Source organism: Centropristis striata, chromosome 2 (genome assembly GCF_030273125.1).
Source record: "Centropristis striata isolate RG_2023a ecotype Rhode Island chromosome 2, C.striata_1.0, whole genome shotgun sequence".
NCBI classification, from domain to species: Eukaryota; Metazoa; Chordata; class Actinopteri; order Perciformes; family Serranidae; genus Centropristis; species Centropristis striata.
The window spans coordinates 8815764-8828333 of NC_081518.1; the positions used below are offsets into that span (position 1 = coordinate 8815764).

At 37.9% G+C, this 12570-nt stretch overlaps 1 protein-coding gene across 1 annotated transcript; it reads left to right on the plus strand.

The window, feature by feature from the left end:
• The first annotated feature begins 1931 nt into the window (after positions 1-1931).
• Positions 1932-12045, plus strand: lamp1a (lysosomal associated membrane protein 1a). Its single transcript, XM_059352107.1, has 9 exons — positions 1932-2389; positions 6023-6129; positions 6222-6441; positions 7473-7634; positions 7723-7928; positions 8485-8607; positions 8709-8775; positions 8862-9029; positions 10961-12045. Exons 1-9 carry the CDS (start codon positions 2335-2337, stop codon positions 11098-11100), a joined length of 1248 nt encoding a protein of 415 aa, XP_059208090.1. The 5' UTR covers positions 1932-2334; the 3' UTR covers positions 11101-12045.
• Positions 12046-12570: the final 525 nt, after the last annotated feature.

Below are 12570 nucleotides of genomic sequence, written 5' to 3' on the forward strand. Positions count from 1 at the left end.
TTCAATGAATGATTTGTAGATAACCAGCTAGTGGTAGCGTTTTTTATTCAAACGTCAAATGTCTGCTCTGTTTCCTGTGTCAGCTGGAGCTTGCTATGTAATCCCTCATACGGACAACTCCTCCAGTCTAATCAAGTGAGTCTTAAAAAAAATAAGTTTATAGTAGTGGAGTAAGAGCAGTTTGGGCTGGTGAGTAACAACAATTGTTGTCTTGTATGCAGTTATGTTGTGCACAGTTAAAGTATCAAGACATGGACATTACTTAGATTAGAAAGGCTATTTTACAGCACTATTTTGTGTTTTTCCACTTCCCAAATAGTACAGCAAGGGAGTCTGTTCTTTTTCTTGAGGTTTGACTATTTTACAATTTCTGATTTAACGGCACTCAGCTATTTTTACTTTGATAGAAATGAAGCATTGCAGGATTGAAATGTCTCAAGTTACTGGAAGATGGAACTGAAAGCGTATTTCTTAATACTTTCACTATCATGGCAGGGAATTTACAGCTTCTGCATAACTAAGAGATCTTAAAACAACAGCTATAGTTCTCTGACATTTTAGTCTCCTTTTAAGACAAGAAAAGTGCATGTCTTTTGTTAAAAAACGTGGTTGAACTATGCAGGCGGAATGTGGCACGGCCCTGATAAGTCTCGGGCAGCAGCATTAAAGCAGCCTCTGCGTTCCTTCTAGGGTTTTGCACACCCTCGTGAATTGATGAAGGTGTCAGCTGACTACAACACATGCACTTTGCAGCCTGCACAGTACAAGGGGGGTGTATGTGGTTTCTCACATGCTACCTTCCTATAAAGCAGGCTATAAGTTGTTCTCCACATTATACAGTACATTTGCTATACTATTTAGCTGATCTGTTACATAGCATGCATTTGAAAAGTGTTGTGTTTAAGTGTGCATTCCTGTATTCACCCAATGAACCAAGCAGCTGTTGTATTTGCAATTGTATACTGTTTTTCTGCATGAATTTAAGTGAGAGAAGGCAAACCAACTAACCAACCAAAGCAAATGTTTTCCTGCATTTGTTTGTTTTGTACTCCTCCCTCATTATATTTTAATTACTTTTAATTAATCAGCCTTGACATGTCTCTCACTGCTAAAAAGGGGTGTCTAAAAACAAGGTAAAAACACTAAATCTGAGGGAAATTATCTTGCTGCATGGACAGATAATTTCACTTGACAAGATTTCTTAAATTAACATTGTTAAATCTAGAAATAAGCATGTTGAATGCTTAAAATAAGAAATTAACTCTTAAAACAAGATAAATTATCCAACACTTCTAAATCTAAAGGGTTTTTAAAATCTTGGTAATAAACAAATCATTTGCAGTGCACTCTGCTCGTGCCAGCTGTCTGCAGCTTTAATTTATCTTATATTAAGAGTTAATATCTTATTTTAAGCATACAACATGCTTATTTCTAGATTTAATCATCTTAATTTAAGAAATATTGTCAAGTGAAATTATCTGTCCATGCAGCAAGATAATTTCCCTCAGATTTCGTGTTTTTATCTTGTTTTTAGACATGCCCTTTTTGCAGTGCAGCAACCAAAGTAAATGTTTTCCTGCATTTGTTTGTTTTTCCTCCTCCCTTATTACATTTTAATTACTTTTAATTAATCAGCCTTGACGTGTCTCTACAGTGTGACTTCCCAGAAAAAGGTTTGTAATATTATTCCAGGAAGTGCACTATTTTTCTCATTAGATGCCTCTCTTTGCACCCACCCGACACTATGTACAGTTATGTAAGTCTATAATAATGAGTGATATTTATCAGCAAGCATATTCTCGTACAAGTACGCAGGAAGAAAACTGTTAACTCTTCTCTTCGCGGCGTTTATTTATGACATTTATTTTTTTTATTAATGGGGCAGAGGACAGTTTATTACTAGTGCTGCCTTGAATAGAGCTCGTGAAAGACAGAGGGGGGCGGTCTCACGTGACTGGGTGGCTGCTCTAAATGCTACCAGTTCACATGACGGAGACATGGCTTATTCAGTCCGTGTGCCTTTGACCGACATCTAACCGCGTTTCCTGCCAGTTTCTACCAACAGGACGTGCTTCGGGATCACTAAATAATAATCCCTTGTTATTTGGACATCAGGGAGTAACGTAAACAACAACAGGAAGAGGAACAACAACAGTGACGTTTCAGTTTTGAGCGAACGGTCCGTCAAGTCAAGTGCAGCTCGCCGCGGAGACCCACCTGCGCCTGCAGCGGCGACACAGCACCACCTCCCCGGGCTCTTATCTCTCCACCTCCCCGGGCTCTTGTCTCTCCACCACAGGGACAGAAAGAGGAGAAAAGTCCCCACCTGAAAGGATGAAACTCTCCCACGCTTTGGCGGTGCTCATCATCGCCTGGCTTGCGGTTTTGGGTGAGTGTTTTTGCGGGTTTAACGCTAACTCATCGCTGTTCTTCTACCGTTAGACCGAACGACGTCACGAACCTGACCGTTAGTCCGTTGTGGTGAAACGACCAGACGAACGATGTTGGCTGGTTCGCTTCGATGTTCGCCAGGATAGCCGAAAAAAGTCGTCGATTAATTTTAGACATTAACCCTCTGGGCCCACTCTAATTTACTACCTTTTCACACCCTTCGGGCTGAAAATGTCCACTTGCAAAAAAAACACTATAAAAACTTTACAGATTAATGATACAAATACTTTTTTTCTGCATAAACCTCTTAAACAACTTCTGCCCTGCTCAAAACTACCAAACATTCAAGTATTTTGAGGATTTTAACCCTTAAAATGTCAAAAAATTAGTTATTTTCCATATAATAAAAATTTTGTGGTTGGGGCATTGGTTTTTATCACAGCCTTCGGGCTGAAAATGTCCTACTCCAAAAAAAAAACGCTATACAAACTTTACAGATGAATAGTTGCAACTATTAGTCAATATACAGAACAACAATCGCCTACTTTTTTGATAATTTATTAATGGATAAGTATACAAAATTCTTGCAGAAATGTCATAAAATGCTGTTTCCAGCCTCAAATATATGGATTTCCTGCATTTCAGTGTTTTATGTGTTATTAAAATAAATATATTTGGGTTTTGCACAGACAAAACGAGACATTTAGGCTAAAGGCATCAGAGAAACTTTGATTTTTTTTTCTATTTTCTGATGAGCAGATTAATCAATAATTAAAATAATCAGTTGAAGCCCTACCCTTAAGTGTAGTCTAAATTAAGCTTTCCAGTCATATGTGAGTACTTGAGAACTCACTATGACCATGCAACTTTAGGCCAGGTGATGAGTCATGAGCCTTTATCATATGTAGAAATGAGTTAAAATCATTTGTGGCGTGACTTAATATATAGATATAATAAGCATCATCCTGGTGGAGACCAGTAACCAGTGTGGTTACTATATAATATATAATATAACTCTGTTATATTTCTCCAAGTCGGACCAAAACCTGTGTGTTGGACGGACAGCCTTTCAAAGATTCACATGGATCTTTTATAGACAATCCAAAGGTCATCTGTCCTGAAGTAGTTGTGTCAAAACAGACCAGAGTTAGCAGAGAAGTCCCTGGACTTTATTTTATTCTATTCTATTCCATTCTATTCTAATGTAATACCAGGTTTTGCTAATGTTGTGTGCCAGCAGATTGGACCTATTGTTGTGTCATTTGAGAGCTTCATGTGACCTATGAAGGCTTTGTGTTGCACACAGTCCAGTAGAGGCCTACTGGCAGTGTCAGTTTATGACCAGTTTAATCAGCCCAAACACACACACACACACACACACACACTTGACTGCTGACACAGGAGAACTGGCACATGCAGTTGTTGAGTAACTGCAGTTGTTGTTTTTTTACTTCTGCATACTTAAATACACCATTAAAGTTGTGTAGGAGTAGAGTTTTTTTTCCCTGCATGTTTTTGGACTTCTGCTGAAGACCCTGGTGACCTTTACGCCTGCCTGCACCAGCATTTCCTCACAACACAAAAGGGACTCTTTTCTGTTTTTTTATCGTCTCCACGCCGACTGTCTAACGTTGCTATCTGCAGCTCGATACTTTGTACACACAGCCGCGTTTACCTCATGATCAGATTGCAGTGTTGTGTAAAGCGTAGACTGCTCAGTGTTTACAGGGTGAACAGAGAGGTGACATCGGGGACAAGTTTATAGCAAGGCAGCAGAGGAGGAGCGGTGTGATTGACAGGGACTGACAGGACTGAAGCCCGGTGCTCTTTCCATTTAGATCAATAAATTCTGTTAATGGAGAAAGCTCAAGATGAAGGGAAGTGAAGGGAGGGAAGTAAGAGGAGATGGGCTGGGTAATAAGTGTGGTTTGAAATAAGTGTTGGAAGCATGGTTCACTAAGTGCTAAATAGATATGTCTCTCATCAATGTAAACAGGAAACCAGCTACTTTTTGGGGCATCTTTTCAATTCCACAAATCCTTTTTAGCAGTTAAATTTTTATTGTGGCAAGTGGATTTTAAAACCTGCCAGAATTGGGGGCCTGTGGGAAGACTAATCATTTATTTCCCCAATAAGTAGTTTTTAATTGTATTGGTACTACACAGTTAACAAGTCATGTACCATGAAAAATATGACTGAACAGAATAGACAATTAAAACACAATCTAATAACGTACAGTACATTAAATAGCAATCTGTGCTTCTTTGTAGACATTCTGGGAAGTGTGACGCAAGTGGTGAAATTCACGTATTGCATTACTGAGTTATAAAACTGAGGGTTTTTCTAGGATATGAGTCAAAGGGTTGATAAGTACATGAGTCCTGAATAGCAACTATAGCTTCAGAACAATAAGTAAGAATTACAGGCACTATCAGACACACACACACACACACACACACACACACACGCACGGTACAGTGAGTTGGCAGTTTCTGGGGCATGGAGGTATTAATGCCGTGCTGGTGTGACAGTTGCTGGGTTGGTTGAGGTAACAAGCACATCTCCTAACTCTTCAAGAGAGATTCAGTTACACCTGTTACAAGAAGCTCCTAATAACATCAGTGTGGGCTTCTGGTCTTAGTCTCTAGCTGTCTGCAGACCTCTGCTGGCGGTTTGTGTGAACTGTTATTTTGTGTATGTAGGGCATGGCATCATGTAACACTGGTTATGTTGTAATAATCATCTGCTATCATTCGTCCTCATTCTGTAACTTTTATCAAACCAGACAAGTCAAAAACAAAACCAGGACATGCGGATTATGAAAACGTACTCAATATACAAGTATATATTATATTATTAATACAGTATTATTTAATTCGTCATTGGGTCACATTGATAATTTGTGCACTCAAGTGTAATTAGTATGTCATATATTTTTTCCAGAAAATAGGAGAAAAAACAGCAGAAAATAAGTATTTTAAGAACACTGCCCTACAAAGCTTAACTGCAGTAACTACATTTTTGGTTGACATTGAGTTGTAGCTAAAAATGAACTCCTTGATGTCTGTTTTGTCTCGTGACAAAGCTTTAGATTTCAATTGTGCTTTATATTTATTAAAGAATAATAAAACTTTCAAAATCCAACTCAAAACTAAAGCTAAACTTTGACTGTGATACAGTGTAGCATTGTATTTCTTCATTGTGTTGAATAGTGAAAACAAAAATAATAGAAATTATACGTTTATTAGATAGGGAAATTAACATCTTGGCAGTGATTAAGTAAAAAAGTGAGACATTAAAAAATCATAAAATTATATTAAGACTAAAATATAACATTGCCTTATAATATTGAGTCTAAAATACACAAAACTTTGAATAGGGTTGTTCAACATTTTTAAAACAACCACCATCAATACATAAAGAAATAAGTGTCATATCACCTATAACACATTTGGCTGGCCAGTTAAATAACGTTTAAAAACTTTAAAGCAGTTTTTCTCAGTTTTACCCTTTACGTAGTTACCACAGTTAGACTTTGTAGGGCAGTATAGTATAGTATAGTATAGTAGTGTTTGCTGTTATGTGAATGTTTTTCCATATTATTTATTGTGCCTCTTTTTCTCTTCTTCAGGCCGCATTCAGGCTGTTACTCTTGAGGTGAAAGAAGGGAACTCTACCTGCATCAAGGCTGAGCTCTCTGCATCGTTCTCCGTCACGTACAACGCCTCCAGCAGCACGGTATGTACAGCGACAACAGTATTTTTTATATTGACTTAAATGATTGTATCTCCCCACTGAACACCGGTCATATCACGTGTGTCTTTCCTCAGAAAACAGTGCAGGTTGCTCTGCCTGACTCCACCACGGTCGATATCGCCAGCAGCTCCTGTGGCTCAGACAGCAACTCACCGTGGCTGGTTGCGGTGTTTGGACCCGGCCACGCGCTGGGGCTGAGCTTTTCAACCAATGGAAGTCTGTACAGTGTGGCTAACCTGACGCTGCAGTACAACCTCAGCGACACTTCAGTCTTCCCAGAGTCAAACAGCTCCGGTGAGAACAAAACATAAATCTAATGGCAACAGTGTTTGGTGTAAAGACGGGGTACTGTGGGGATAATAGAATAGATCATTAATATAATATATGCAGTGAGAGGTGAACCATTATGACATGTTGATAAGAAATTAAACAGGCAGATTGAATTTAGAATAAACAGCACCATGCAGATATATTAAGAGTAGGGCTGCTCGATTATGACAACAATTATAGATTAAGACATATCTGTTTAGACAGGTATTTAGTTGACTGTGTGTTCCTCGTCAACTACACGTCTAGGTTTTAATTGTGTTTTCCTGTTATATTGTTATTTTCTGTATTTGCCTGTATGTTGTTTTATGCCCTTGTAAAGCACTTTGTGACATTTTGCCTGTGAAAAGTTCCTTAAAAATGTAATTACTTACTTATAATCAAGATTATTTTGGAAAATATTGAGATCACAATTATTTTACTCGATTTGTATTTTTTTTTAAAAGTCTCCTTTTTTATGAAATTTGAATATAATTAAACTGAAAAAAACAATTTAAAAAATAAACTTAATGGATTTATGTAATATAATTAATGTATTTACATATAAATAAACAATAAAAATGAGATGAAAAAAATAGGATCGCCTATACTGTAACATTAGTACACTTCCACAACCTATTGAAAACTGTTAAGCTTAGATTCAATGTATAAAAATTATAAATAAATAAAAATTAGACCAGAAAAATCTAATACCCCTCTAAAATGGGGTGCACTGAATTCATACTGGAAGACAAAAGCAATAAATATTTTATCTCAACCATCTATTCATAATCATTGGAAGCCAAAATCATCAGCACTAATCTATTGTCACAAAAAAAATGTCTTAGTGTGTATTGTTGAATTTACAGTATGATTCAGTAGGTCAAATATCTGTGTTGTATGAAGTAGAGAAATCAATTTAATTAATTTCTAATACACATTTAAGGCTTGCTAGTAAATATACAATGAAAACACATAGAGGCTGAGAACTAATTTGTTGTATTTTTATTTTGTCCCAGATGTGGTCACTGTGATATCTGCTTCAGTTGGGATTTGGGCGACGATCAACACCACCTACCGCTGCAGGAGCCCCGCCACTTTTAACGTTGGTGGAGCAAGTGTCACCTTCTCTGATATGAGGCTGGAGGCGTACATGCCACGAAATGACCTGAGTCCAACAGGTACGACTGGATGTGTCTCTTGGCTGTTTTGACCTGATTCTTCATATGGTTGATTAAATATTTTTCTTTATTGTTTCTCTTATCACAGAAAGCGTGTGTATGGCAGATCAGCCCAGCACTGCAGCTCCACCCACCACTGCCATCACGACAACAACCGTAGCTCCATCACCAACCCCTCCAGGAACACCTGAGCGGGGCCTCTACTCTGTAAACAACAGTAACGGCACTGTTTGTCTCCTGGCTCAAATGGGACTGCAGCTCAACGTGTCTTACTTCTCTCTGTCTCAGAATAAGGTGAGATATCCTCACAAGCTAAGTAAATAAGTAAGTTAGTAGGTAAAGTTTATTTTTATAGCACTTTTCACAGATAAAACCACAAAGTGCTTTACAGAAGATAAAAAGAAAGAAATAAGATAGGGGAATATCAGACAATTGAAACACAATTAGAACATAATGAAACATAAAAATTATAAAATAATATGTACAATGCATGGTGGTCATCCAAATGCCTGTTTAAAAAGATAGGTCTTAAGGTGATTTTAAAGGAGTCCACAGAAATATCAGACCGTGGGGGGAGAGGCAGAGAGTTCCAAAGTTTGGGTGCCACATGTTCAAATGATGGATCACCACGTGTTTCCAGACGAAACGTGGAACAGACAGAAGATGTCGTGTGTTTGACCTAAGGGACAGAGCTGACAGATATGGGTGAAGTAGTTCAATAATATATAGGGCAGCCTGACCATGCAATGCTCTATATGTGAGAGTAAGAATTTTAAACCCAGACAACTCTGTTCTCTGTCTGTTCTGCGTAGAAAAATTCCAATGAATTTATTCTTGTCTCCTTTTCCAGACTATCCAGGAATTACTCAACCTGACTCCCAATCGGACCATTGCATCAGGATCATGTGAAGCCAGCAGTGCTTCCTTGGTTCTGACACAGGAGCGCACCACACTCACCTTTACCTTTACTCTGGTAAGATCACCCACCTGTGTTGTGAATAAAGCTACACGTTCAGTTCGTTTTTGTTTATGTGTGTGCATACAAGTGTTTATTAAAATACATCTCGTCCACAGAACTCCACAACCAACAAGTACCGCCTGAGTGGGCTAACTCTGCTTGCTAATTGGACGGATGCACCTGGTATGTCATTTGTTACAAGCAGCCCACGTTCTGTCCTGTTTCTGATTTGTGTAATTCAGCTGTTACTGATTCATCTCTCTCCACAGCTCCTTTCACAGCCACTAACACCAGTCTGGACTACCTGCGGAGTACACTGGGCCGCTCCTACATGTGCAACGCAGAGCAGACTCTGGTTGTGGTGCCAATCTTCTCTCTCAACACATTTAGACTGCAGGTCCAACCCTTCAGAGTCACAACCAACCAGTTTGCTACAGGTACAGATTTTTTATTTTTTAGATTATCCCTGCTGTTATTCACTTTATCTTTGTCTCTAAGCTTAATGTTGATAGGGTTAGGGGTAATCAGCTGTAGTCTGATAATGAGACTTAATTGCCATTTTACAGAATCTATGTTTGACTACTGCGGTTAAATTTTTTCGGGTTTGTCGAAGAACGATTTAAAGAAAGAGGTTGACATTTACTTTATTTATTGACATTTTGGGAAATATGCTTCCTCAGAGAGAGTTAGATAAGAAGATTGATACCACTCTGATGTCTTAGAAAATATAAGAACTTTAAAAGCATGTAACTCTGTTGCAGTAGCTGAGAGAGACTGATATTAGAGTGGTGTCAAGCTTCTGATCTACAGTAGTTCTCAGCCGTAAAGTAAATGAAAATGTCAAGCTATCCTTTTAAATGGTCTTTCATGTTTGGCTGCGTCAAGGCAAGTCAGTTTTATTTCTATATCCCAATATCAAGAACAATAAAACTTCCCAACATAATACAATTAGGATATGGACTATCCATATCATCAAGGTCATCCACACTTCTGTCACTATTTTTATGACTTTGGCTCAGGGCCTTTATTGCCTCTTATAAAGCTCTTATGGTCTGGGTCGTCCCTCCTATAGGGAAACAACTATCAATGAGCACCAAAACCAAACTATTTGAGTCACCGGCCTTCAACAGGGATCCAAAAGTCTTGCACCATCAAGGTCAAGGCTTCAGAATCGACCCCTCAGTGATTCCTCTGTCATCTGTAAGGTGGAAGGAGGAGGGAAATTATATATGCTCAGAGCTCTGGTGTTAATAGTCCATGAAATGAACAGTAAACAAAACAATAAACCAGCATATGGCCTACCTACCTACCGTCAACCAATGGACTCAAAGGCCGTGAACTGTCTGAGGGACATCTATTTAGAAATATGGTTTTCTGTTATATTGCACTTAGCATTAAATACAACATTAACATTACATGCAGGCAAACTGCGTTGTGGCAGTATTTGTGTCATTTGGATGATGCTTTAGGAGTGAAGCTGGAGCGAACCATAGAGGCACTGCTTTGTTAACATGGAGTATGGAGTACATTTATTTATTGAACTACCCAAAAAACAACAACATCCTACATCATGATATATATCGTTATGGTATATGAAATTACCATCGGTGGAATGTTACTAGGTACATTTACTCAAGTACTGTACTTAAGAATAATTTTGAGGCAAATGTTGTACTTTTTACTCCACTACATTTAGCTGACAGCTTTAGTTACTTTTCAGGTTGAGATTTAAAATAAAAAAAACATCATACATTTAAAGTGATTAGACATTTCTTAAATTAAACATAACAGTATATTAAGTAGTTAAAATTAGTCATATCTTTACAACATTGAAAGACTTCTTACATAAATGCATCAATATAAATAATCTAATATATTTAGAATATATAAAACAATCTGAGTGATGCCATTCTGCATAACGAGTACTTTTACTTTTGATACTTTAAGTACATTTTGATGCTGATACCTTTGTACTTTTGCTTAAGTAGGTTTTAAATGCAGGACTTTAACTTGTAGTGGAGTAATTTCACAGTGTGGCATTAGTACTTTTAATAAAGTAAGGGATCTGAATACTTCTTCCACCACTGGAAAAGATCTACATCAGGATATAAGATATTGACCATACTGCCCAGCTCTGTCTGTGTATGTAATGTTGTAAGACCTTTTGTTAAGGAATCGGTTTAAATAAATGTTAAAAGAAAAGGGGAAAAAGTTCCCTCCCTCCATCAAGCTCCATTTTAATAGGGCATTTAACCTTGTTTACTGTAAGAATAGAAAGAAAGCTACTACACTTAATTGCCATGTGTCTATCTAAATCCAAAATTCTCAAATATAATTTGAACTTGTCATCTTTTGTTTGGTTCTCCAGCGGAGGAGTGTCAGATGGACCAGGACCAGATGCTCATCCCCATCATTGTCGGAGCAGCTCTGGCCGGCCTGGTGCTGATCGTCCTCATTGCATACCTAATAGGCCGAAAGAGGAGCCACGCTGGATACCAGACAATCTGAAAGAACCCTTCATTTCCCTTAAACCTGACAGACTGAGCGGTGGAGAGATGAACCAAAGTGTGTGAGCGAGCAAGTAATAAAACCGTGGACACGAGCATGAGTGAATGGAAGCAGTTGTTACTCTGTGGCGAGTGCATGCTTTTGCATATCCAATGTGACCCCTGGATATTTTTATTTTACTTTCACTTCCTCTGTGACATGATGAGAAGCCAAAGGCCTGCGAGCTTTAGATGGTGTGCGTCTTGATGAAGCCCGAGAGAACCGAGTCTTCACACAATTTAGGGTGGAGGCAGTTTGAATTTGATGTTCAAGTTCACCGTCAGCTGTTCCCTCTTGTCCCATTGAGTTCTAGGAATTGGTTGAATTTGCTTGAACTGCTTTTGTTTGTAATTATTTATATATATTGCAAAAATCAATTAATATCCCAAGAGGCCGAGAGAGAGTCAAATCTAGGAGAAAGATATATTTTTTAAAAGTTCCAATGGCTTATGTACAAGTAAAAACATTTCAAGTTAGGTGGAGTTTTATTCTTACACATAAACATGCTCAATATACGCATAAAATAATCCCAGTGTCTCTATAAAAGGGAAAGTTCTCCATGTTTCTCTTTCTCATATTGCTCCACACTGCAGACTGTCCCAACAGTGCACTGAGGTGCGGTTTAATTCAGCTAATTAAACAGTCTGGTAATTATGATAATAAAAGGTGAAGAGCTGCTTTGTGTAAACAGTGTGTATTGGAGTGTGACTCTGCATTATTAAAATGTATATAACATTACAGCTAAACAGGTGCATGGATTCATTTTTCATTCTTGCTTTCCCCAACTCTCCTTTAAGAATGTTCATATGAATTGTAGTGATTTGATCTTTTATTTTTATAGAAAATGGTTTGATCTCGTTTTCTATTATGCATCGTACTGAAAGTTAATAAAAATCTTAAAATCCAGCACTGACTTTTTATTGAGTATTTAATGCAGCAGTTCCTTTATGATTGAGCTTTTGTGTGAAATAAACATGACTGTTAAGTCTGTGTTCCGAGACACATTAAAATAGTAGTAGGTATTCCAGAAATATATTTAGCAGGTTCCAATACATAGTATGTCAAATCCAGTGTGCCAAAGATACCAGGATATCCTACAGCAAGTGGTCGCATTTTGCAGAATGCATCAGCATGCTTTTCTTACTATTCTGACCCACAATCTTCTACAGCATAAATGAGCAAGAGGTTCAAAATGCAATGTTTCATGATCATGGGACCATGAAAGTTTAAAGGGGGGTGGAGTGGGGGCAAAAGGCCTTAAGTTGTCGAAAATATACAAATAGAAATGTCTAAATTTATAGATTTTGCTCAAGAATATAAATGGAAGTTCTTTTCTGTTCTCTCTCTATTTTTACATCACAGAAGTTCAGAATATAGGCTACATTCCAGTCTGCATGTGTAATCCTGCAGTTGCATGATTCTTTCACAATC